This window comes from Peromyscus californicus, unplaced genomic scaffold (genome assembly GCF_007827085.1).
Source record: "Peromyscus californicus insignis strain IS unplaced genomic scaffold, ASM782708v3 Scaffold_3__1_contigs__length_106647218, whole genome shotgun sequence".
Classification (NCBI taxonomy): Eukaryota; Metazoa; Chordata; class Mammalia; order Rodentia; family Cricetidae; genus Peromyscus; species Peromyscus californicus.
The window spans coordinates 53,042,488-53,065,033 of NW_026294551.1; the positions used below are offsets into that span (position 1 = coordinate 53,042,488).

General features: G+C 53.3%; 2 protein-coding genes across 7 annotated transcripts; one reads left to right on the forward strand and one right to left on the reverse strand.

The window, feature by feature from the left end:
- Nucleotides 1-406: 406 nt before the first annotated feature.
- Nucleotides 407-20,564, reverse strand: Zbtb4 (zinc finger and BTB domain containing 4). Of its 6 annotated transcripts, none has more exons than XM_052756619.1 (4): nucleotides 20,451-20,564; nucleotides 7,767-7,833; nucleotides 6,331-7,364; nucleotides 407-5,737 (listed from the first exon to the last, which is right to left on the reverse strand). In XM_052756619.1, exons 3-4 carry the CDS (start codon nucleotides 7,353-7,355, stop codon nucleotides 3,805-3,807), a joined length of 2,958 nt encoding a protein of 985 aa, XP_052612579.1. In that variant the 5' UTR covers nucleotides 7,356-7,364; nucleotides 7,767-7,833; nucleotides 20,451-20,564; the 3' UTR covers nucleotides 407-3,804. The 6 variants fall into 6 exon arrangements, with proteins under 6 accessions (XP_052612579.1, XP_052612580.1, XP_052612582.1 ...); XM_052756620.1 differs by lacking the exon at nucleotides 20,451-20,564 and adding an exon at nucleotides 19,979-20,071; XM_052756622.1 differs by lacking the exon at nucleotides 20,451-20,564 and adding an exon at nucleotides 19,824-19,848.
- Slc35g6 (solute carrier family 35 member G6) lies at nucleotides 19,237-22,545 on the forward strand. Its single transcript, XM_052756633.1, has 2 exons — nucleotides 19,237-19,335; nucleotides 19,796-22,545. Exons 1-2 carry the CDS (start codon nucleotides 19,267-19,269, stop codon nucleotides 20,807-20,809), a joined length of 1,083 nt encoding a protein of 360 aa, XP_052612593.1. The 5' UTR covers nucleotides 19,237-19,266; the 3' UTR covers nucleotides 20,810-22,545.
- The last annotated feature ends 1 nt before the right edge of the window (nucleotide 22,546 follows it).

The following is a 22,546-nucleotide window of genomic DNA, read 5'->3' on the forward strand; positions in this document are numbered from 1 at the left end:
TTTCCTGTGTAGCCCTGGCTGTCCTGGAATTTGCTCTGTAGACCAGCCTGGCCTCGGTTGTTTTTGAGACAGGATCTTGCTATGTAACCCTGGCTAGCTAGCCCGGAACTTGTTATGTAGACCAGGTTGGCCTCAAACAGAGATCCACTTGCTTCTGCTTCCTGAGTGCTGAGATTAAAGATGTGTAATTTGAAATCTGAATTAAGGGTTGGAGAGAGATGATGCTGAGGTTAAGGGCACTGGCTGTTCTTCTAGAGGACCAAGGTCTGATTCCCAGAACCCACACATGTAACTCCAGTCCCGGGGCATCCAACACCTCTTTCCAGCCTCCTCTGGCACTCTACACGTGGTGCATCCACATGCAAACAACACACTCACATAAAAGGAAAAACTATTTGAAGCTTGGTACCTTTAAAATTGGTGTATTTCACAGACATTTGGATTTCAGGCTTCTCTTGAAAACGTTTATAAAACTAGTGCCACTAGACCCGCGACTGTCGTTGACGGCAACCTGCTAGGGCTTCTCAGTGGCTGCCCACTCTGGCCAGGGAGCTCACACCAGAGTTCCTCCAAAGCTCCCGTCTACCTGACCAGCCTTGCTCACGTTCCCAGCTACCCCTGCATGACACACGAGGATACAGAGCAGGCAAGACAAAGCCAGTGAGGACACAGGGGTGAGGACAAGCTCCCGTGGCCATGATGTAGTTTCTGCTCCAATGTACCTTCAAACTAGAAAAAGAGCTGGACCTGGTTTAAGGCAAAGGTTAGTCTGGGACACAGAACTCTTGAACCTAGCACTTGTACTCATTGAGGGTGTTTCTAAAGGAGGGGGCACTGCATTTTTGAGAAGGGGCCTTGTGAAGCCATGGTTAGCCTGGAACTCCATGTGTAGCTGAGGATAACCCTGAACTTCTGATCCTCTTGCCTTTACTTCCCAAGTGCTTGTGTTAGAGGTGCGTGCCACCATGTTGGAGTGAGAAGCAAACCCAGGGTTTCCTGCATGCTAGGCAAGCACTCAGCTGCCTGAGCTCCAGTTCCAGCTCCTGAGTTAATGTCTCTCCCTGGAGGTCAGATCAGTGAGCTGGAGCCTGATGGCACTACGACTCCAGTGGAGCACCTGGAGCGGCAGGCCTTATATCAACTCGACTGCTAGACATTGGTCCTGGGAGGGGGCCTAGGCTATAGGTCTCAGAATCCCGTAGGAGCAAGGGAAGCCAATGCCTGCCCCGACCCAGCAGCCACACAAATAATCGCACCTGGCGCCCCACTGTGAACACAGTTCATTTGTCTGGTTGGTTTATTGTCCTGGAGAAATGGAAACACACACAAATCTGAGATAAATATTGGTCAGTTTCTCTAAGTCTGGGTCCTCACTACGGATAGAGCTAGTCTGTAGAATTCTAAATCTTGCGTGCTATGGCACAGAACCAGTGGCCTTCCCACTCTATCACCCTCCTTCCCAGGGAACACGGGGAAAGAGGGCACAGACTGACAAGACTTGATCATCTTCAAATGACAAAATTGCAAAACCCCAAATTTCCAATACCTGAAACTCACAATATTGAAACTTTCCAGCTCAAATACATATTTTTAAGTTTCTGCTTTACTACAACTTTGTTGCCAAATTCTGGAAGCTATTCTCCTTACCCTACCCATTTAAAAAAAAATAAACACATAATCTTAATTCTTCCAAAAGGTCTGTGGTTTTGTAATTTTGACCTATTCTGAAATTCAAATTCCACAGCCCATCTTCACCCTTTCTACTCTCCTGACTTCCTCAGAGGAGCGCTAAGAAGGGCACAGGGGGCTGTCATCATACCTGCCCCTGCCTGCAGGCCTTCCTCAGTCTCTCTTGTGGTTCCGCTGTATATATAGATATATTTATATATATAATTTGTGTGTAGATATATATATGTATTCTTTATTATGTATTTTTTGCAGTTTTTCTAAAGTGCCAGAAACAAGATTTATGGGAATTTTTAGTGATTTTTTTTCTTTTTTTTTTCCCATTTTTTCCCTGTTTGAAACTTTTTCCCCCTTAAAAACTGGAACTTGGTACATTCAGTAGGAAATTCTTCACTCAGGCTGTGGCCAAGACCAAGAAAAGTGCAAAGAGACAGAGGAGGAATGGAGTGACCCCTCCGTGGTTAACATTCAGGAAGCCTGTCAAATCCTTTCCCTCCCTGGGTACCAGGGAGGTTAGGAGGGGGCAGAAAATGCTCCTGGCCTTTCCAAACTCACCTCCCTCAAAAGCCATGATCTTGCCCTCTCCATAGTAGGTCAGAGGGCAGCCATCTTGGCCCCAGGAAACAGTAGCCGAGAGAAAGGCTGTCATTTGATTAAAACAGTCTTTCTCCTTTTAAGTCATACTCCTCTAATTCCCACATCAAATTTGCTCCCCAAAACTGGCTCTCCCCTTTTGAGCTATTTTGTTTTGAGGGGAGGTGAGGTGGGTAATATGGGAAATATCCACCTAATCACACATTAGGGAGGCCCCATTTTCAACAAGAAGTAGGAACAAATATTTATCCTCCCCACTGGGAGGAAACATAGGGACCCCTGACCAGGGTTAACTAGTGCAAATTAGGGATTAGGGACTACTTAAAATCCCTGCACCCCCATCCCTAGGCTGGGATCTTTGGGTGTGGGGAACTGAGTCAAAGAGGGGTATAAGGTGCTATTTTGGAGGCAAAGTTGGTGGGGATACCCCAAAGCCCACCAGGACAGGAGGATGGTTCCCTCCGAACCATCTGGAGTGATTGGTGAGGACATGACACTAGCGGAGACAGGGTTAAGGGAAGGATGGAAGGTTATGTGCAAATCTTGGGCTTACCCACACATCAAACCCCCATCACTTTTCTGGCTATTTGGTCTAATCTAGAAGAAACCATAGTGAGGGGTTGGCAGGGAGGAAGGAGATTCTCTTCTCCATCCTATATGGAGTGCTTCATACCTGGTGCTCAAATTTGGTTTAGCCCCAAAGAAGCCACATATAAAGGCCAGAAGAGATATGATCTATTCACCTCTTTTGTCTTGGAAGAATCTGGAGTCACTGGATTTGGGGGTAAAGGTAGGGCCCAAGATTTCCCTGCCCTGTACTGAAAAAGTGCTCAGCCATAGAACACCCCCCCCACCTCCTTTTGACCTGGATTGGGTTAGGCCATCTCCAAAGTCTAGGAGCACAGGAAGGGATATGGAAGATCCGAAGGCATGGAAGCCAAGGAAGCATGGCATTGTAACAGGAAAGAAACAAGGAGAGAGAAACCCACCCTTGGGAAGAACGGAATCCAAAGCCATGCTTCCAGGCTGGTGGGTCAGATATCACAATGGTCTGGTCCAGGCCCTGGGCCACAGAGAATGGAATGTGCTAGGAAGCATCTGGAGAAGGACTTAGAGAAAGCTTCAGAACGAGCAGGCATCATTAGGTGAGAGAGATGGTCTCCCCCTAGGTTTACAAATCAGGGGAGCAGGTTAGACATTCAGAGCTGGTGGGGGCTGTAAGTAGAGATTCAGGTAAGTATATTGCTCAGTTGCCCCAAGGGCTGGAGAAGGAATAGGAGCTGGCTCTTCCCCTCACAGGGGTCATTCCCTGCAAAGATTGAGAGGGGAACCACCGAAAATCCCTTCTCAGGGGGTGGGGAGATTACAATCACACAAAGCAGCCTGACTCCTGAGCTCCAGGGGCCCCCAATCCCTGCACTAGAGTGTGATGGGGCTCCCAAGGGGCAGGGAGGCCAGGGAGCTGCTAGTGGTGGGGGCTCAGGGAGGTTGGCATCTGGCGAAAGGGGGATCTGGCCTTAGTGCTCACCCCACATCTCCCTTTTGGGTTCTCTCAACCCCTGCCGGTCCCCCTACTCCCTTGGGGGGAACTGGCAGAGGAAGAGTTGGGGGAGGTGGGGTTGGTGGGGTGGGGGGTGCTGCTTGAGGATTCACTGCGTAGCCAAAGACCCCTGGTAGGAAGGGGAGGGCCCCACCACCCTTCTCATCAGGTAGGACCATGTTGAGAGCGACTGGGAGAGCAGCCAAGTTGCTCAAGTTGTAAGGGTAGGCAGCAAGGAGCTGAGGGCCATAGACAAGTGGGTAGGGTTCAGGGTAGAAGGTGACTTTGGCAGTCCCCATCCCCTCCATCCGGTCTCCCTCAGAAGCTCCCATTGGCCCCTCATTCCCAGATTTTCCTCTGCCACTGCCGGGCTCCCGGCTGCCTCCTATCAGAGCCAGGGGGAATTCCTGCACAGGTGGGTACACATAGCTGCCCCCACCTGCTACTGGGGGCTCCTCACCCCCAGAGATGACGGGGTCCTGGAGTGAGGCCGTGTCAGGAGCTTCAGCAACAGCAGCGCTGGCACCGCCCGCCTCCCCACTTGATGAGGACACTTGCATCTCCTGGGGAGCCTCCTCCTTGACATTGCTGGCCCTGGTGCCGATGCTGCCTTTGGAATAGGCAATGACAGGGGTGGGGGTGCCCCCAGGCCGCTCCACAGCATGCCTCTGCCCATGTCGGTTCAGGGCAGCTGCTGTCTTGCACACCTTGGCACAATGGGGGCAGGTGAATCGAGTGGAAGACCTCCTCCCAGTCCTGGAGCTGTGGGTGCCCTCGCTGTGGGCTTCCTGGTGCTTCCTCAGCTTCCTCAGAGTGGCAAAGGTCTGGGCACAGTCCCCACAACGGTGCCTGCGTTCACCACGGCCTCGTCCTCCTGGGCCCTCCACTGGCGGGGTCTCCTCCCAGGCTCTTCGTTCCAGCTTCTGCCTCCAGCGTGGTGGTCTTCGTCCTCGGGGCAGCCCACTGACCCCGCTGACCCCACTGGCCCCGCTGGCAGTGGCTCCAGCCTTACGCTTAGGCTTGTATGAATAGTAGGGCCTCCAGAGCTGATCTTCCCCTCCAGTCTTTGATTCCTCCTGGTCCTCCTCCTCCTCCTCCTCCTCTTCCTCCTCCTCCTCCTCTTCCTCACTCTCCTCTACGTCTTCTCCACTCAGCTCTCCAGGACGCAGGTCAGTTTCCGAGATGCGGCGCTTGACAATGGCTTCCTCTCCAATCCGCACAGTGATCCGACACAGTGGAGGTGGGGCCTGAAGCTGAGAGGAACCTCGGCCTGTCCCTGGGGGGGAGCCCCCACTCCCACTAACCCCACCCACGGGCTTGGCTGTGTAGGTCAGAGTCCTCCCAGCCCGCAGATTCCGGCCCTTGGCCTCGTCCGTGGCTGAGGCTGGCCCTGCAGCTGTGGCTGGGCTGGTGGGGGGTGCTGCAGGCTCAGGGGGAGGAGGTGGGTACTCTCGTTTCTTGGGGGGCCTTGGGGGGGTCGTATAAGTGATGACTGAGGCAGCTTGGGACCCTCCCGTGCCGGCTGGCCCACCCCCGGCTCCACAGCTACTGCTCCCGTGGACAATGACAGAGGGGGCAGGGTGAGCAAAGGCGATGACGGAGGCAGGAGGCCCAGGCTCTGGGGCAGGTGGGGGGAGGGCTGGGGGGCTGGCTGGCATTGCTGCAGGGGCCGGAGTGTGGAGGCGTGGAGAGGGAGGGCCCTCGGGGGCTCCCTGACTGTAGGTCTTGTAGGGCCGCTTGGCTGCCCGCATGGGGAGCAGGCGGTACAGCTTGAGGGTGTTAAGCTTGGGTTTGTAGCCTCCGTTGGGTGTCTTCTCACTGGCTAGGAGGCCGGGGCTAATGCCATGGAAGGCTCGCTGGTGGGTCTTCAGGTTGTAATAGGTGACAAAGGTTTCCCAGCAGAAGATGCACTGGTACCTGGGTCACGACAGCAGGGAACAGGGCGGGAACAGCCACTTGAGTTACAGCCCTGAAGACAGGGCCTCGTCTTGCCCTGTCATCTACAGCCCTCCAACTTCTAACGTCCCCCAGCAACTGTCCATCCTCCCTTCCTGCTGGGGGCTGGGCCCTGCTAGCCTCGAGCAGACGCAGAGCAAGCTCGGCACCCTGGCTAGCTTCCACTCCGCCTCAGCTGTTCTCGTGTGAAATGGGGATAGTCATCGATTTAAGTCCTCAAAATGCCTGCTGTGGTACAGACGACAAAATGAACATGCTAAGGGGATATCGGGTGCTGTTCTGCGTGCTCGAAGCCCCACCAGGCAGGCCTGTACTCCCACAGTCCTCTCTGTGAGGGCAAACTTTCCTTCCCATCCTAGCGTGTCCCGTTGCACCAAGCCTGGCTGGGCAGCAAGATGCTGGCCTCGGGTGAAGGAACTGGGGCTGAACGGAGGCAAGTGGTGGCAGTGAGCTGGCACCAGGACAAGAGCCGATCCAGTGTGGATGGACGGCTTTCTAGAGCCCACACTCTGCCCACCCCTCCCTCGTCCACCTGCGGTCAGTCGGTCACTCACCTGCGCTCTCCGGTGTGCCACACCTCGTGCTTGGTGCGGTACTCGGCCAGGGCAAACACCTTCTCGCAGTAGCGGCAGGGGTACTTCCTCCGCCACGAGTGGACATTGCTGTGCCGCTTCAGGCTGGACAGGGTCACGTAGGAACGCTCACAGGCCGCACACACATAAAGCACGTGGCCGCCCACCACCTTCACCACATGCTCGGGGCCATCTCTGAAGGCCACTGGTGGTGGCAGGGCCGAGGCATCCACTCCTGCAGGACCCCCAGGGCCAGAGCTCCCGGCTCCCAGGCCTGCAGAGCCCCGAGGGTTGGACCCCCGCCGACACTGGGCCTCGTGTGTCTGCAGCCTCTTGGGATGGATGAAGCTTTTGCCACATCGCGGGCAGGGAAAGGGCCGCCGGGACAAGGAGGGCTGTGAGTCAGGAGCCGGGGCCTCAGCCTTGTCACCCACCCACTCGCCCTCTGGTCTAAGCCCTGGCCCCAAACCGTCCTCTTCAGGATGTGAGGTGGTCAGGGGAGTTGGAACAGGGGGGACCCAAGTATCACCTCCTTCCCCCAGGCCCTGTAGGCGGGAGATACCCAGCCGCCGCCCCAGAGCTCCAATTTCTGCCACAGCTGCCCCATCCCCTCCCCCATCAGGCAGTGCCAGCCGGGCACTATAGATGAAGTTGAGGACATCGGAAAAGGCTGCTGCTGGGACCCCGGGCAGCTCGAGGACCCGTGGAGGGGATGAGGAGTGAGGAGAGGCTGGAGTCGGGGAGGAGGAGGAGGAGGAAGAGGCAGCTATGGCGGTCGCGGGGCTGGGAGCTGAGCCACCGGGGACTGGTGGGAGCGGCGCTGAGGCTAGCAGGGCTTCTCTGAAGAAGGGACTAGAGGCAGCCAGGACGCTGCGGTGAGCAGGGAACTTGGTGTCTCCGGCTATGAGGGTGACATCACAGAAGAGGCCACGGAGCCGCTGCTCATTGAGCTGATGCAGGACAGCAGGGGCATGGGACGGGTCCGTCACCTCTGCAGGGGGTGGCATGGTGCCAGCCTGGACATGGGGAAAAGAGGCCAGGGAGGGTCTCAGAGACTAGGCAGAGGTCAGGAGCCTCTGAGACTAGGGAGATGAACGGAGGACAGTTAGAGGCTGGTCAGAATCTGGTGGAAGGCTGAACAACTCACGTCACAGAAGTCATGGGTTAAAACTAAGCCACGCAGAATCAAACCAATGTCCAAGACCAGCATGTTTAACATCTGGGCCAGAAGAGACCAGGGATAACTCAGCTCATAGTGAAGGTCAAGTGGTCATGACCTCCAGATACACAGTAAGCGGTACAAGAGGGAAGCTTTCCACACTTGAGCATCTTTCAGGACTGGACAAAATGGCCGCCTTGGCTGGCCTCCTGCCTCGGTCTACTCCTTCCGAGCTGCAGTCCGCCCAGCACCCTCTCACCTGAGAACATAGCCAACGTGGAGCAGAGTAATGGCTCAGCAAGTTCCTTCAGCCTGGCCTTTTCCTTCTGCAGAGAAACAGAGATTGTGTCAGAAATCAAGAGGAGAGAGGATAGGGTCCTCACAAGGAAAGGATCCAGGACGTGGGCATCAGTACATCAGTCAAAGTCACAGGCACATAGGCTGCTCTGAAAACCCTGATCCCTCCCAGGAGCCTGTCAGGCTATTTGGCCAAATCCAATCAGACCAAGGAGGCCACGTAGATTATCGCTGAGCCTTGCTCTGCTGGCCCTGAGGAGGACAGACAGGATAATTTGCATATCCCCAATTCACCTCCACAGGGCAGCACAGTCCAATCCACAGGCAGGACAGCCTCACAGACCTTTCTAATCCCTTTGGCCCAATCTTGAGACTCCAAGAAATCAAAGATTTGCCACTTTTTACTTAATCACAGCGGGCTCATTTACATATCAAAATAGAGCGCCCCCCCCCCCCCCAACACACACACTCTAGACTAACCTGATTAGGTTCTCACATTAGGAGTATGCCTCCTCATATACACCACAGACCCAGAAACCTCAGTGAGGGCTTTCTAGCCCAGCTACCAGGTGACCGCCGACACACACATGCCTGCTTGCTCTGGTCTCCAGCAGACACTGGAAAGGTAACCAGACCAAGAGTGAGGGCCTTTAGGTCCTGCTCCTTACTCTGAGACCTTTGGCTTGTGGATTTTGTCTTTAAAGCTGGGGATGGGTTACCCCCACCTCACCTCTTGCTGAGAGGTTCATCCAAATGGAACAGGAGGCAACCCAAATGTGAGCTATGATAATCACGAGCTGGGCACTGCAAGTCTTAGCTTCCTAATTTTTCAGCTGAGGATCTGAGTTCCAGAGTCAGGCACGTCCCTTCTCCAAAGTCACATGGCTGGTGACAACAGGAGAGACTGCTTGGGTCCTTCTCATCCACCCTCAATGCAGCCAGGAAGTTCTGGCCCCTTCCACATGCCGTGGGTCACACATATCCTCATTAGTATCCCACATCGGAAGCTCCTTGACTAATTCTCATCACCCCCAAAATGTTCTTTTCTCATTGATTACTGATATTATTTGACTAAAGGCTGTACCTCATGTCATGTTCCCTAAGAGATGAGATGGCTCTGATACCTGTTCCGGACAAGAAGGAGGAAGGTGGTCAACAGACCAATAGTCCGAGGTTGTAGCCACAGGCCTGGCGCAGAACAAGAGCCCAAGTGTTGCCCCATGGGTTGCTGCATTGTGGGTATGGCGGGAGTTCTGGGGACAGATTCCCACCTCGTCTGTTGTCCTTGTCTCTTACGCCCTCCTATGATGGCCTCAGCACTGTATTTGCATTATTTCATTTTTCCTCATCACTTAACGTGGCTTCTCCAGGTGAAGATAATAGGGACTCAGGCATGCTAGGTAGCTTGCTCAAGGGCGTCTAGCCAGTTAGTAGCTAGGCTGGGATCTGGCCCTATAAGGTTTGGATTCAAGTCTCCAATGACTTCAACACACCATGAAAAAGGATGTTAACAGCCCCCACTGGAACACTGCTGGCCTACCTAGAACTTTCGTGAGAATTACGTGGCTCCTTTTTCTAGGAAGAAATGTAAAGATGAGCAAAGTCAGTTTGATTCCAGTCCCCATGCACCCCTGAGGCCAGCCGGGACTGCCCACCTGCACCAGTTACAAGGTGGGTACCTGCAGGTATGCTCCCGTGTGTGGACTGCCTGGGACAAAGCCTGTTGGTGCTTCTGAGAATTGAACAGACTAAAACTGGTTTAGCGGTCACCCAGAATCATTATCACGACAAGCTTTAGAGCTGTCGTTTACTAATGGGCAAAGTATAGCAAAATATGTTATGCACACCACCTCATTTTAACACTCCAAATAACCACTGTGGAGAAGTCAGACACTGCAAACTCTTCTTCAGGTCAAGGGAGTGTATTGGTGCAGTGATCTGTTCCTGGCTTTGCTGCTAGCTCTCCTGGAGTTTGGAGCAGTTCAACTGTCCTGTCACTGGCCAGTGCCCCGAAAGGGGTCATGGGAGATGAAGATACTTGCTACGTAATCCTTTATCTCAGTTTCCTTGTCTGTATGGAGAGGGTGATAAATAGTTCCCACTGTGCAGGGTGGTGGTAAAGATAACATGAGCTAATAACTGGTAGACTCAACCACCAGGGATCAACAGGATTCCAAAACACTGTTCCTCTACCAAACACACAGACTTTATTCTCTTGTGATTCGTCTCTCCACAACACAATAGAACAACTATTTAAACAGGTGTGGTGGAACAGAACGTGCTTGTAAGCCCAGTACTGAGAAAGAGAAGCAAAAGGATCACAGCAAGTTCAATGCCAGCCTGATCAACATAGCAAGTATCAGGCCAGCAGAGCCACATGGGAGAACCCTGAATCAAAGTAAAATAAAACAAAATCTCCCAAAACTATTTATGTGGAATTTATGTGATATTAAACATTTTAAGTAGGGAGAAAGTAAATGGGAGGACATACATAATTTAGATGCAACTACTATGCCATTTTATTTATTTATTTTGAGACAGGGTCTTATATAGCTCAGACCTTGAATTGGTCAAGGATGGCCTTGAACCCCTTCCTGATTCTTTTGACTCTACCTCCCCAGTGCTGGGATTATAGAAATTCATCATTTTATATTTTATATTAGCAACTTGAACACCTAAGGATTTCAATACCCATGGGGCACTCTGGACCCAATCTCTCGTGGATACTGAGAGGTAACTGTGCCTAGTCTTGGAACTTAGCCCTGGAAAATGGTGAGAAAAGTGATGAAGAAAAAAAAGGCAGAATCTGGGCTTCACGATGAATTTGGTGGTGGGCTGGAGCAATGGCTCAGCAGTTAAGAGCACTGGCTGTTCTTCCAGAGGACCCGGGTTCAATTGCTAGCACCCACATGGCAGCTCACAACAGTCTGTAACTCCAGTCCCAGGGAATCTCATGCCTTCTTCTGACCTCCATGGGCAGCAGGCTGGTACATGGTACATAGACATGCATCCAGGCAAAACACCCGTACACATCAAGTAAATAAACAAATATAATTTTGAAAGGATGAATTTGGTAGTTCCGTGGTTTAGAGTTTTATTTGTTTGTGTCCTTACTGTTTCTCTTTCTTTCTTTCTTTTTTTCCCTGAGACAGGGTTTCTCTGTGTAGCCCTGGCTGTCCTGGAACTCGCTTTGGAGACCAGGCTGGCCTTGAACTCATAGAGATCCGCCTGGCTCTGCCTCCCGAGTGCTGGGACTAAAGGCGTGCGCCACCACCGCCTGGCCCATTTCTCTACGCTCACCTGACTGAGGTCCCTCCGAGGTGCCACTGAGCACATACACCAGGATGCTTCCTTCCTTCCTTCCTTCCTTCCTTCCTTTCTTCCTTCCTTCCTGCTGTGGTCCCCATCCGGATTCTTCTTTCCCCCAGATCACCGCAAACCTCATGTTCCAGTCCTTTAAGATGTGACTCAAGTCACCCTGCTTAGGGGCCTTCCCTGCCCCCTTCCCGCTTTCTCCCTACCTGATGCATTCCCTGTGTAGCTCAGTAAATAAAACACACTGCTCGTTAGCTCCAGAATGTGGGCTCCAAGGAGGGCAGGGGTAGGGATTCTGACTATGCTGATTGTTCAAGGATCTTGTTCTTAGAACAGTGCCTAGCGCATAATGAGGGGTTAGAAACATCTAGAGGCTGAAGGTGCAGCACGATGACAGGACACCTCCCTAGCATGGCCTCGGGTCCCACCCCGGCCCAGAAGAATGCCGGGAGATGCCAGAATGGCAGGGTTTTGGTAAGGGAAAGAATTTGTGTTGGTGGCACAAGCCTTTAATCTCAGCACTCTGGAGGCTGGGTCCAGAAGATCATGGGTATGAAGTTAGTTTGGGCTATATAATGAAACTTTTCTAAAACAAAACTATTCTTCCTGGAGTCTCTCCTCTCAAAAAAGAAGCCATCCTTGGAGCTGAGGATGATGACCATACCTTGATGTTTGAGACACTCAGTTTGCCTGCCACATTTCTAGAGGCTTTATATACATGGTCTCATTTAATTATATCCTCACAGCTACCCACAATAGACCACCGTAGGGATTTATAGTCTCCCAATTTTACAGAAAAGGAAACTGAGCCTCGGAGAGGAAAAACCTTGTTCAAGGTCACATAGATTATAACAGCCAAAACTTGAATCCAGGCTTGGATGACACCAGATGCTGAAGCTTTCCCTCTGCCATACCGCTGGATCCTGCCCTGAAGAACCTATAGCAGGCCAGCCGGTTACATAAATCACCACACAAACTCTCACGTGCTACGTGTTAACTGTGTCACATCTGACTCCACCCTCTCCCTGGCTCTCAAATCCAGCAGTCACCAAGTCCGGCTGACACTGCATGGAAATGACTTGCAAGCCTTCTCCAGCCCCTCTGGCTGCCAAACTAGTTCAAGCCCTTGTTAGCACTCACACGATCAAGGCCATGGACTACATGCTGTCTGCTTGCCTGTAGGTTTACCTCTTCCACTGAGAGAGCGTCCTTAGCACTAACTGCAGTTTATTGTAACTCCTGGGCTGAAAACGGTCCTTGGAGGCAGGGTCTGGTAGCTCATGCCTGTAATCCCAGCACTCAGAAGGACTGCAAAGAGTTCAAGGCCACCCTGGGCTAAATATTGAGACCCTGTCTAAAAAACACAAAAGCTAGGACAAGATAGCTCAAAGGGTATAGGCAATACCCCACAAGCGTGGAAACCTGAATCCCCAGAGTCCATGTGGTAAGGGGAGAACCAACTCTTGCGAGCTGTCCTCCGAACCCTTATGTGTACACCGTGGCATGTGTACAAACACAAATAAATAAATGTAACTGAAAAAATCCGGGCTGGGGAGACAATTCTGTGAGTAACAGCACTTGAGTTCAAATCCCTAGCGCCCACATAAAAAACTGGGGCGTGGCTCTGTACCTGTCACCCGGCATTGGAGGGCAGAGACAGGTTGAGGGCTCACTGGCTGGTTAGCCTAGCCAAAATGGCAACTTCTGGGTCCATGTCAGACTCTTTCTCAAGCCAATCAGGTGAAGGGCAATAGAGGAAGACAACTAACGTCTTGTCCTGGCCTCCACACGCGCACTGGGCACTTGTACCAACACATTCAAGTGCATGAAACACACACACACACACACACACACACACACACACACACACACATTTAATGCCCTTTCCTTGACCTCATCCCAACATCCCTCCAAACTGTTTAAAACTGTACTAAAATGCATCTCCTCCTTTGCCCTTTATGACTCATGAGACAAGGACAATCCTCCTTCTGATTTTAATCAATGTTCAGTGCCCCATGGCCAGCACCCACAATGCAAAGCCACAGATACTCAGTTTCACACTCTGGGCCGAGGCTCTTGAGAGGACTGTCTATGATACGGGTCTTCAAAAATAGATTGGTGAAGGGCCGGAGAGACGGCTCAGCAGTTAAGGACACTTGTTCTTGAAGAGGACCCAGGTTCAACTCCCAGCATCCATATGGTGTCTCACAACCATCCACAACTCCAGCTGCAGAAGATCCAACATCATCTTCTGACCTAAGGCATCAGGTACACACGTGGTACACACATACATATGAGCAAAATATTCATACAGATAAAAGAAATAAATCTTTTAAAAACTTAAAAAAATATATATTGGTAAGCCAGGTGTGATGACTCAAGCCTGTAATCCCAGTACTCAGGAAGTTGAGGCAAGAAGATTGCCAAAAATTAGAGGCTAATCTTGGCTAAAGAGTGTTACCCTGTCTCAAAAAAAAAAAAGGGGGGGGGGGCAGCGAGATGCTCTGCACAGACTGTGGTGCATGTGTTGGCATGCGCATGCTGGATGCTCCAGAAAGCAGCAGAGGACAGGAGTCAAGAGACAAGATCTGGAGCCTCACCACTTCTCACTACCCAAGTGACTTGGGGCAAAGCACTTCACTTCTCTGGGTTTCAGTGGGGTAGTCAGGGTGTCAGAGTGAGGATGGGATGAGCGAAGGTACAGAAAAGCCTGGAAACGGTGCCGGTACAGTCAGGGCAGGCAAACCAACTATTTACGGCTACTGGCACTAGCGAAACCGGGAGGGAGCAGGGGAGTCTCCGCAGCAGCAGGGCTGACGGGCCGGCACTGGCACCGTCTCTAATCTGTTGCTATATATCGGGCCTATTTTCCATTTGCTGTTGGAAGATCTGTAGGGCAGTCATTAGCCCCATCTTGTAGATGTGGAACAGGACACTCAGAACGTCCCAGGGAGGACACCGTAGAGGTACCAGAACACCAGCTCCAGTGCAGAGTTCCCGTCTTGCACCTGTCCTGCAGGCCTCCTAGGCAGCCAGCCCCATCACCCATTACAGAGGGTACGGCCACAAAGCCCTCACACTCCCCATTTGAGACGGGCTAGATGCAGGGCACAGTGCTGTGCACAAATGGAGTGAGCAGACAATGTGTATCTCCCACCTGCACAGAAGGGCCCAGGCCCCAAAGGTGGGGAAACCTGTTCCAAAGAATCTGCTTAGTGAGCAAATTCTGTCCAAAGCTCTTCCACTGTCACAGGAGTAGGGCCCCGTGTGCGTCAGAGACACCCGCAAGGGGGGCAGAGAAAGGGAGAGGGCAAAGCAGGAGGAGGAGACGAAACCCTTCACGATCCTTTTTTCCATTTTAGTGACAAAAGTCACACGCGTTCTTTACATAAACATGGCCAAGGAGCCACTCTGTCTAAACTCACTTCCCTTGTAGGCGCCAGGACTTTCCTCCCCATGGCCCCAACATGCTGGGTGAGAGGCAAACCCACAAACCCCCGCGAAAGAACAGTGCCACCCAACAGCACCCATGTCTGCTGCTCTTGCTCTGGTTAATATTTATCTCCCGACCTTCCCTAACATCTCCGGGGCAGCCCTACAGCTGTCCCTTAAACGCACAGAAGGCAGACATGCATACAAAGCTTTCCACTGGTCTTCTGGGGCCGAGGCCCACACTGCCCTTGTCGCGCCACCTCCTCCCAAGTGTTTTCTGACCAGCTCAACTCCCAGCCCAACAGCCCAGACAGGCTCCCACAAACAACGTCACAAAGAATCCCGTGGAGAATGTTGCAAACACGCAACCTTCCCTTTGCTTGGCCGCCCATGATCCCATAAACCCATCTTGCAGGTCCCACCCGGAGCCCCTCAACACCAGCGCCAGCTGACCACAGGCTTCAGTTTCTCATGCTCCTGCTGAGCAGCAGATTTGAGTCCCAGACATGCGGCCCCCACGAAACTTGCCCATCACAAACACACAAATCCATCCACCCTCTGTCCTCTACACAACTGGGCCACACCTCATCAGGACTACAGAAATGGAACTCAGGCGTGATACCTTCTGATTCAAAGGTCCACAACTGCACTCTTCAAATGGGTACATAAACACACACTCCATGCCAGCTATACAGAAAACAAACATTCATAAACATTCATATGTGCAACACAAGACATTCTTACAAGAAAACACATGCTGGCAAAACTACACACAGAACCCCAGAGACCACACTCTGTCACCTAAAGCCACAGGGCCATATCCTGTAGTTCAGTACCAATGAGTACCCCTCCTGGCTTTCTATCTCTATGTATCAGGAAGGGCCCTAGCAGACCCCTCGCTGCCAGACCAGCAAACGGTGGAGCCCAGGAGCAGTTTACCTTGCCCCACAGCACGGTAGGAGGCACAATCTCCAAAACTCACAGCAACAACCCTGCCCCGACGGCGCGGCGGTTCCGGGCCCCTGCTCGCACTGCGCACCCTGTACACCCCAACTCTGGGGCGCCCAGAGGGCCACCCCTCCCCCTCTCTGCCTGGCTCCTACGCCATCGCTCTCCCAGAAGCTTGCAGCGCTTGCCTGGGATCACACCCGCCCCACCCCACCCCCAACCTGCCCCACAGAGGGAGGGGGACATTGGGCTGCAGAATTTAACCCTTCATAGGTGGAGTGATTGCGACCCTCTCCACGGCCCCAGGAGACCGAGTCCCCCAGCCGCGGCTAGCTGGACGCCATACCAGGGCGCCCTAAGTCGCTCCCCAGCGCCGTGCGCGCCCGGGGGCGGGGCCTATTCCAGCCCCCGACCCCTGCGCCCCTAGATCAACCTGGAAGGGGAGCGGTCGCGGGGCGCGGCCCGGGCCCCCGCGGCGCCGGGCAGCGGAAAGAAGGGGCCAAGGTAGTTGGCTCCCGTCCGCCCTAACCCTGCCCGGTTCGCCCCGGGGCCAACCTGACTGCGATGGCGCCGCGTCCGCCAGGCCGGGCTCATCACCGTGGCCGCCCCCGGCCACTCGGGTTTCGCCCTCCTCCAGCTCCGGCTCCAGCTCCTGCCCCGGCCCCCCCAGCGCCCGGCCCCGGCCCAGCCCCGCAGCCGCCGCCGCCGCCACTGACATCATCGGCTCCCCCCGCCCCGGTCCTCCCCCCCACCCCCACCCCCGGAAACAGTCCCCCCCCAGCAGCCGCTGCTGCTGCCGAGAGGAAGCCAGCGCAGCGCAGCCGACACCAACACTGGGCTCTGGCGTCCGATGGCCTTGGCCCGGTGGCTCCCACACAGAGAAACGAACGACGGAGGGTAGACACCTTGCGGGGCGGTGGCCGGGCTGTACTGCCCTAGACCACTCGCTCCCTGGGAAGGGACTTACCCCCACGCCCGCCCTTCCCTCTGCACACTCTTCACTCAGGAGTGTACATCTCCTAGAGCATGCTGCGTGTGCACATTTGCTCACTACAGACATGCACACCATACACGTTCTCCTGGGCCACAGACATACAACATGGTAGACTCACAGTTGGGCCCAGTGGAACCTATAGACCCAGAGTTAGCATCCTTACAGGGCAATAGCCCCGGGGGGCATCCCTCTTCAGGAATGGCTAGGGTCTTTCACTGGTGAGGCACAGGCAAGGAAGGCCCTAACCTGACAGAATGGGTGATCACATGGATGATCACTAGTACAGATAAACACAAAGCTTGGAATTTGGTCTTAACCAGTGGAAATAAATACCCACTCTGTGTCCTTGCAAATAAATGCAGGCCTTGGTGTGGGGCTCCTGCACTCGATGCACACCATAAGCCTAAGAAACATAAGAAGCTTAAGAAATACAACATACGTAAGAAACATACTCCTGAACTATCAATGGGATGAGTCTACAGACTCCTCCCTGGTGTTGTAAAATTTAAAACTCTGGAGAGGCCTGGCATGATGCTGCTGGTGAGGCAGAGGCAGGAGGATCTCTGTGAGTTGGAGGCCAACCTAGTCTAAGCAGCGAGTTCTAGGTCGGCCAGGGCTACACAGTGAGACTCCGTCTCAAAAATAAAAACAACCCCCCAAACAAAAAACAAAAACCACATCAGGAGACAGAGGAGCAAACTCTCAAAACTCTCCCGGTGGAGCTTTGTGGCTCAAGCCTATAATACGGGCCCTGGGCAGCAGGGACAGGAAGATCACTGCAAGCTCCAGGTCTGCTAGCAAGTTCCAAGCTACTCAGACCTATACAAGCTGTACAGCAACCCTCTCTCTCTAAACAGCAGCAGCAACCAACCAAACAAAGCCCACCCCAGCACTCCTTCAAACATTGTGAAGCTAAACATGGTGGCCAGGGCCTGTAATCCCAAGCATGGGAGACAGTGGCAAGAAGATCGAGATTTCAAGATTCCAGAGTACACCGTGAGTTTGAGACCAGCCTGGGCAAGACCTTGTTCCAGATAACAAGAACTGAGGGCTAGAGAAACTGCTCAGTGGTAAAGAGCAGTGCTCTTGCAGATGACCCGAGTGTTCTATTCCCAACCTCCAAATCAGGCCATTCACAACCTCCTCCAGCTCCAGGGGATATGATATCTCTGACCTCTGCAGGCACCTGCATTCATGCACATACACTGACGCACCCACATACACATAGTTAAAAATAAAGTAAAGCTTCGCACTGGAGAGATGGTTCAGATTGTGCACTCACATGCACATATCCACACATGCTCTTTTTCTTTTTCTTTTTTCTTTTTTTGTTTTTTTTTGAGGCAGAGTCTCAACAGCCCCGGGTGGCCTGGAATTCACTATGTAGATCAGGTTGTCTGAAACTCACAGAGATCCTCTTCTGCTTCCCAAATGCTAGGATTTAAGGTGTGGGCCATCACGTCTGCCCACACACTAAATTTTTTTAAAAAAGAAACTGAGGCTATAAAGATGGTTGAGTAGGTAAGAGCACTGGCTGCTCATCCATGTCCAACTCTCAGAACTCACATGGCAGTTTACAAACATCTATTCTGACCTCCAAGGACACCAGGCACACATAAGTGGTACACAGACATGCAGGCAAACCCCCATGCACACAAAATAAAATTTAAAAATAAGAATAAAGAAAGAAACAAACAAACAAAGAGCTGGGGAGATAGCTCATTCGGTAAAGTGTTGTCAAAGAAACACGAAATGAAGACCTGGGTTTGAGCTCCAGAACTCAAGTAAAAGAGCTGGGGAGCATGCTCAGAGTCTAGGTCCTTAAGCCTCACAAAAAGCCGGACACAGAATCGATCTTGTAATCCCAGCACTCCTCCAATGGTGAGATGGAGGGCAGCGTCGGTAGGATCCCCAGGAGCTCTCGGGTCAGCTACTGTGACATCGGCAGAAGCACACAGCAAAAGACTCAGTCTCAGATAGGTGGAAGGTGAGGACAGACACCTGAGCTGTTCTCTGATCTCCACGTGCTCACTGTGTCACACGTGTGCTCACACTCACAGTATGGCATACACACATACACCCAGAAAGGAGAGAGAGAGGAGAGAGAGAGAGAGCGCGCGCGAGCGAGCCAGGCAGGAGCATTGCATGCTTGAAATCACAAAGTTGGGGAAATGGAGGCACATGGACCTCTGGGACTCTTTGTCCAACCTGCCTAACATACTAGGCAAGTTTTGGCCAATAAAAATCCTGTCAAAAAAAAAAAAATGAAAAGGTGGACAGAGACTGAAGAAAAATATCTAATGTTCCCCTCTGGCTTCCACATTCGTATGGACATGAACACACACATGTACAGAAACAAACAAACAAAAAACAAAAAACACAACCCTTATAAAATGAGGCAAAACATAAACCAAAAGCAGTTTTATTACAGAGAGAGAGAGAGAGAGAGAGAGAGAGAGAGAGAGAGAGAGAGAGAGAGAAAGAGAGGAGGAGGAGAGTGAACTTGGAGTCATAGCAACAAAGACAGAAAACAAGCCTGGAATGGTGGTACACACCTATAATCAGCCTGGACAACACAGTGAATTCCAGAATAACTCGGCCTATAGAAAGAGCCTGTCTCTTTCCCCTCACCCCCAAAACTTACTCCAAGCCAAAAAACAAAAAACCAACCCCCCAAATAAACAACAGACCAGAGTTGGAATTTATGAGAAAATAATCCCCCCCCCAGGAAGGTTCCAGGGAAGAACCTTACCCCTACTCTAACCAAGTCACAATGGCTGAAGCTCTGAAGGGGATCAGGCAACCGGACCCAGGAGGAGAGGAGGAAGTCCAAGAAGAGTTGGTGAGTCCTGGGGCAAAGGGGAATAGTGGGGGCAACATTCAGCATCTGGATATTTCTTTCCCTCCTCCTCTAAACTTCCCAGTGGTCCTGGAGACACCTACAAGTGAAATTCATAGTGAGGTACCCAGAAGTCCCTGGAGCTTGTGACATCATATGGATACACAAGCATTTGAAGCTAACTCCCTTTCCTCACATGAACAGAGTACCTTGGGTCCTCTCTTTTTTTTCCTCCCGGGAACATGATCCAGAGAAACATGGTCCAGGACTATTCATCCCTGCTTCCTGCTTTTAGATGCTCAAAGATGGCATTGTACCACCTCATCCATCTTCAGGCCCTTTCTAGTTCCTATGAGTTCCTCTACTATTCTGAAGGGTCCAAGATCTCAACCTGGTACTCACCCTACCCCAAGTTGCCCAGGCTGTGGTGGCCCTCATGTCCAAGCTCCTTTCTTCCTAACAGGATGCCGGTTATCCCTATTCCAACTTACCTGACTTCACCCAGCCATCACCGCCCTCCACTCCAGCCAGCCTCCCCTCGAACCATCGCTGCGGGCCCTCCGATGCCACCAAGGGTCTGTTTGTGGCCTTGCTAGGTGGAGGACTGTCTGCTGGCTTCGTGGGCCCGTTCTCCCGTATGGCTTACCAGACCTCCCACTTGCCCTCGCTGGAGCTGCTCATCTTTCGATGCCTCTTCCACCTCCCCATTGCCTTGTTACTTAAGTTTCGTGGTGACCCACTGCTGGGACCTCCTGATGTTCGGGTTCGGGCCTTCTTTCATGCCATGCTCAACGTCCTCAGCATTGCATGTGCCTACAGTGCGGTCCAGGTGGTGCCTGCAGGCAACGCGGTCACTGTTCGCAAAGGTTCTTCCACCGTGTGCTCGGCCCTCCTCGCACTCTGCCTTGAGAGCCAGGGTCTCAGTGGCTACGCCTGGTGTGGCCTGTTTGGCAGCACCCTTGGACTAATCATCATTGTGGGACCTGGACTAGGGACATTGCAAGAGGGGACTACAGGCCTCTACACAGCCCTGGGCTACGTACTGGCTTTCCTGGGAGGTCTGGCGCTGTCACTGGGGCTACAGGTTTACCGCTCTCTACACTTCCCCTCCTGCTTACCAACAGTGGCCTTCCTCTTCGGCCTGGTGGGGCTGATGGTCTCTTTACCGGGCCTCTTTGTGCTGCAGACACCGGTGCTACCCCAAGACCCTCTGAGCTGGAGCTGTGTGGTGGCCGTGGGGCTCCTTGCCTTGGTTTCTTTTGTGTGTGTGAGCTACGCGGTCACCAAGGCCCACCCTGCCCTGGTATGTGCTGTCCTGCACTCCGAGGTGGTGGTAGCATTGATGCTGCAGTATTATGTGCTCTATGAGGCCGTGGCACCCTCTGACATCATGGGAGCAGGGGTTGTGCTGGGCAGCATTGCCATCATCACCGCCCAGAACCTCAGCTGTGAGAAGGAAGGGCAAATGGAGGAGTGAAATCGAACTGGAGAGCCCGGGGGAGGGTGGGGCAGGGGTAATAGGAGAGACTGGAATAAAAACTATGGAAGCACACATGCCTCAAAAAGAACTGGTGTGGAGGGCCAGTGGGATGGCTCCGCAGGCAAAGGCTGGTGCTTCGAAGCCTGAGTTCCATCTCACATGGTAGAGGAAGAGAGCTGACGTCTACAAACGATCCTTTCTACGTGTGCGCTGTGGTCTGCTCACACCCACACACACACAATAAAACATGTAAAGACAAAAGAGAAGGATGCCCTGGGATTCAAGGGTGACTTGGGACTTGATGGAGAGGAAAGACCTGAAGCAAGACTAGGAAGCCAGGGCATGGGCTTGAGGCTGGGCCCAGGGATAATGGCATAATTAAGCTGTGAGGTCTCAGATCCAAGGGACTGAGGACGTCTGGTAGCGGGCCACGGTGGATAATCCCACAGACAGGAAAGAGAAGAGCATCAGGGATGAAGTATGCAGGTTGTCTGGCAAACAGCAACTGCACTGGGGGAGGGGCGTGTTCCTTTTCCCTAGGGCTCCCTGTCCGGGTGGTGACGTAACACTGACATCAAACAGGGATCACTAAGGCTGTGCGGTCGGTGCGGTCGGTCGCGTTGGAGAGAGTGGAGACACGCTCTCGTTGGAGACCCCCTTGAGACACTCCGCCGCCCCCTTCTTTCTGAAAGGTGGAGGATTTCCTAAACGTTCACATTCCTTGACCTCGAATTCCCAAGGACTTTCGTCTTCTGCCCCCACCACTAATCTGCTTTTCTCGGATTGTCGCGGTCGCGTGACCCGCGGCTCTCGGGTAGCAGCCATCCCTCTTCCAGAACAGCTTTCAAGCCGGAGGTCCGAGGCCAGGGGCTCCGCGTGGCCCTCCACGAGAGGACAGGAGGGGCCCCGCCATCCTGGGAGGCCTCTCGACAAATACCGACGTCCCGCCGCTCGGGCGCGCCATCTTGGTACAGTCTTATGCATATTCAGCGAGAAACTGAATATTCAGGCCCGCGGGCCGGCCCGTCGCTCCCGCCCTCTCCGGAACACCCTCGGGAGGGCCCGACCGGCCCCGCCTCCGTGGCCGCGGCGTAGAACGAACCACTTTCCGGGCGTGTGGGGGGAGGCAGCGGTGAGACACTTGGGCTGAAAACGAGCCTGTACTCCACCGCCGGGGACGGGCGGCCTAACGTGGCCCTCGACTCTGCAAGCCGGCAGCCTGAGCGCACGGGGAGTCGGCGGGGGCGCGGCGGCGGCGGGAGCAGGAAGATTCTCCTCCTCTTGTCACGTCAAAAGAACACCCAACCAGCGGGCCGCAGCCCGAGGGTCAACAACCCGGGCTCGCGCGCTCCGTGCCGGCCGGTGCGGGCGGCCCCGTAGCGCAAGGGAGGGCGGGAGAGGAAGGGGCGGGACACGAGGGCGAGTCTATAAAAGGCGTCATTCAGCCAGGTCTCTCCTCAGAAGCGCCGAGAGCGCGGCCGGGACGGTTGGAGAAGAAGGTGGCTCCCGGGAGGGGGAGAGACAAACTGCCGTAACCTCCGCCGTTCGGGATCCCGGTTACTTATTTATTCGTTACCCCCTTCTCTTCTTCCTCCCTCCCAAAACCTCCTCCTTTCCTCCCTTCTTTTGTTTCCTTTTGGGGGAGCCGAAAAAATCTCCGGAAAGGGAGAAAAGGCTTTCTTTCCGCCCTCTTCGCTTCCCCGCCTCCTCCCCTCCCCCACCTCCCCCCCCCCC

Bases quoted from the DNA above. Each gene is read 5' to 3' on its own strand.
- Slc35g6 (XM_052756633.1), top strand. From the start codon at position 19,267: ATGGCTGAAGCTCTGAAGGGGATCAGGCAACCGGACCCAGGAGGAGAG. The intron at 19,336-19,795 runs GTGAGTCCTGGG...TCTTCCTAACAG, and splicing joins AGGAAGTCCAAGAAGAGTTG to GATGCCGGTTATCCCTATTC.
- Zbtb4 (XM_052756619.1), bottom strand. From the start codon at position 7,355: ATGCCACCCCCTGCAGAGGTGACGGACCCGTCCCATGCCCCTGCTGTC. The intron at 5,738-6,330 runs GTGAGTGACCGA...GTCGTGACCCAG, and splicing joins TGGCACACCGGAGAGCGCAG to GTACCAGTGCATCTTCTGCT.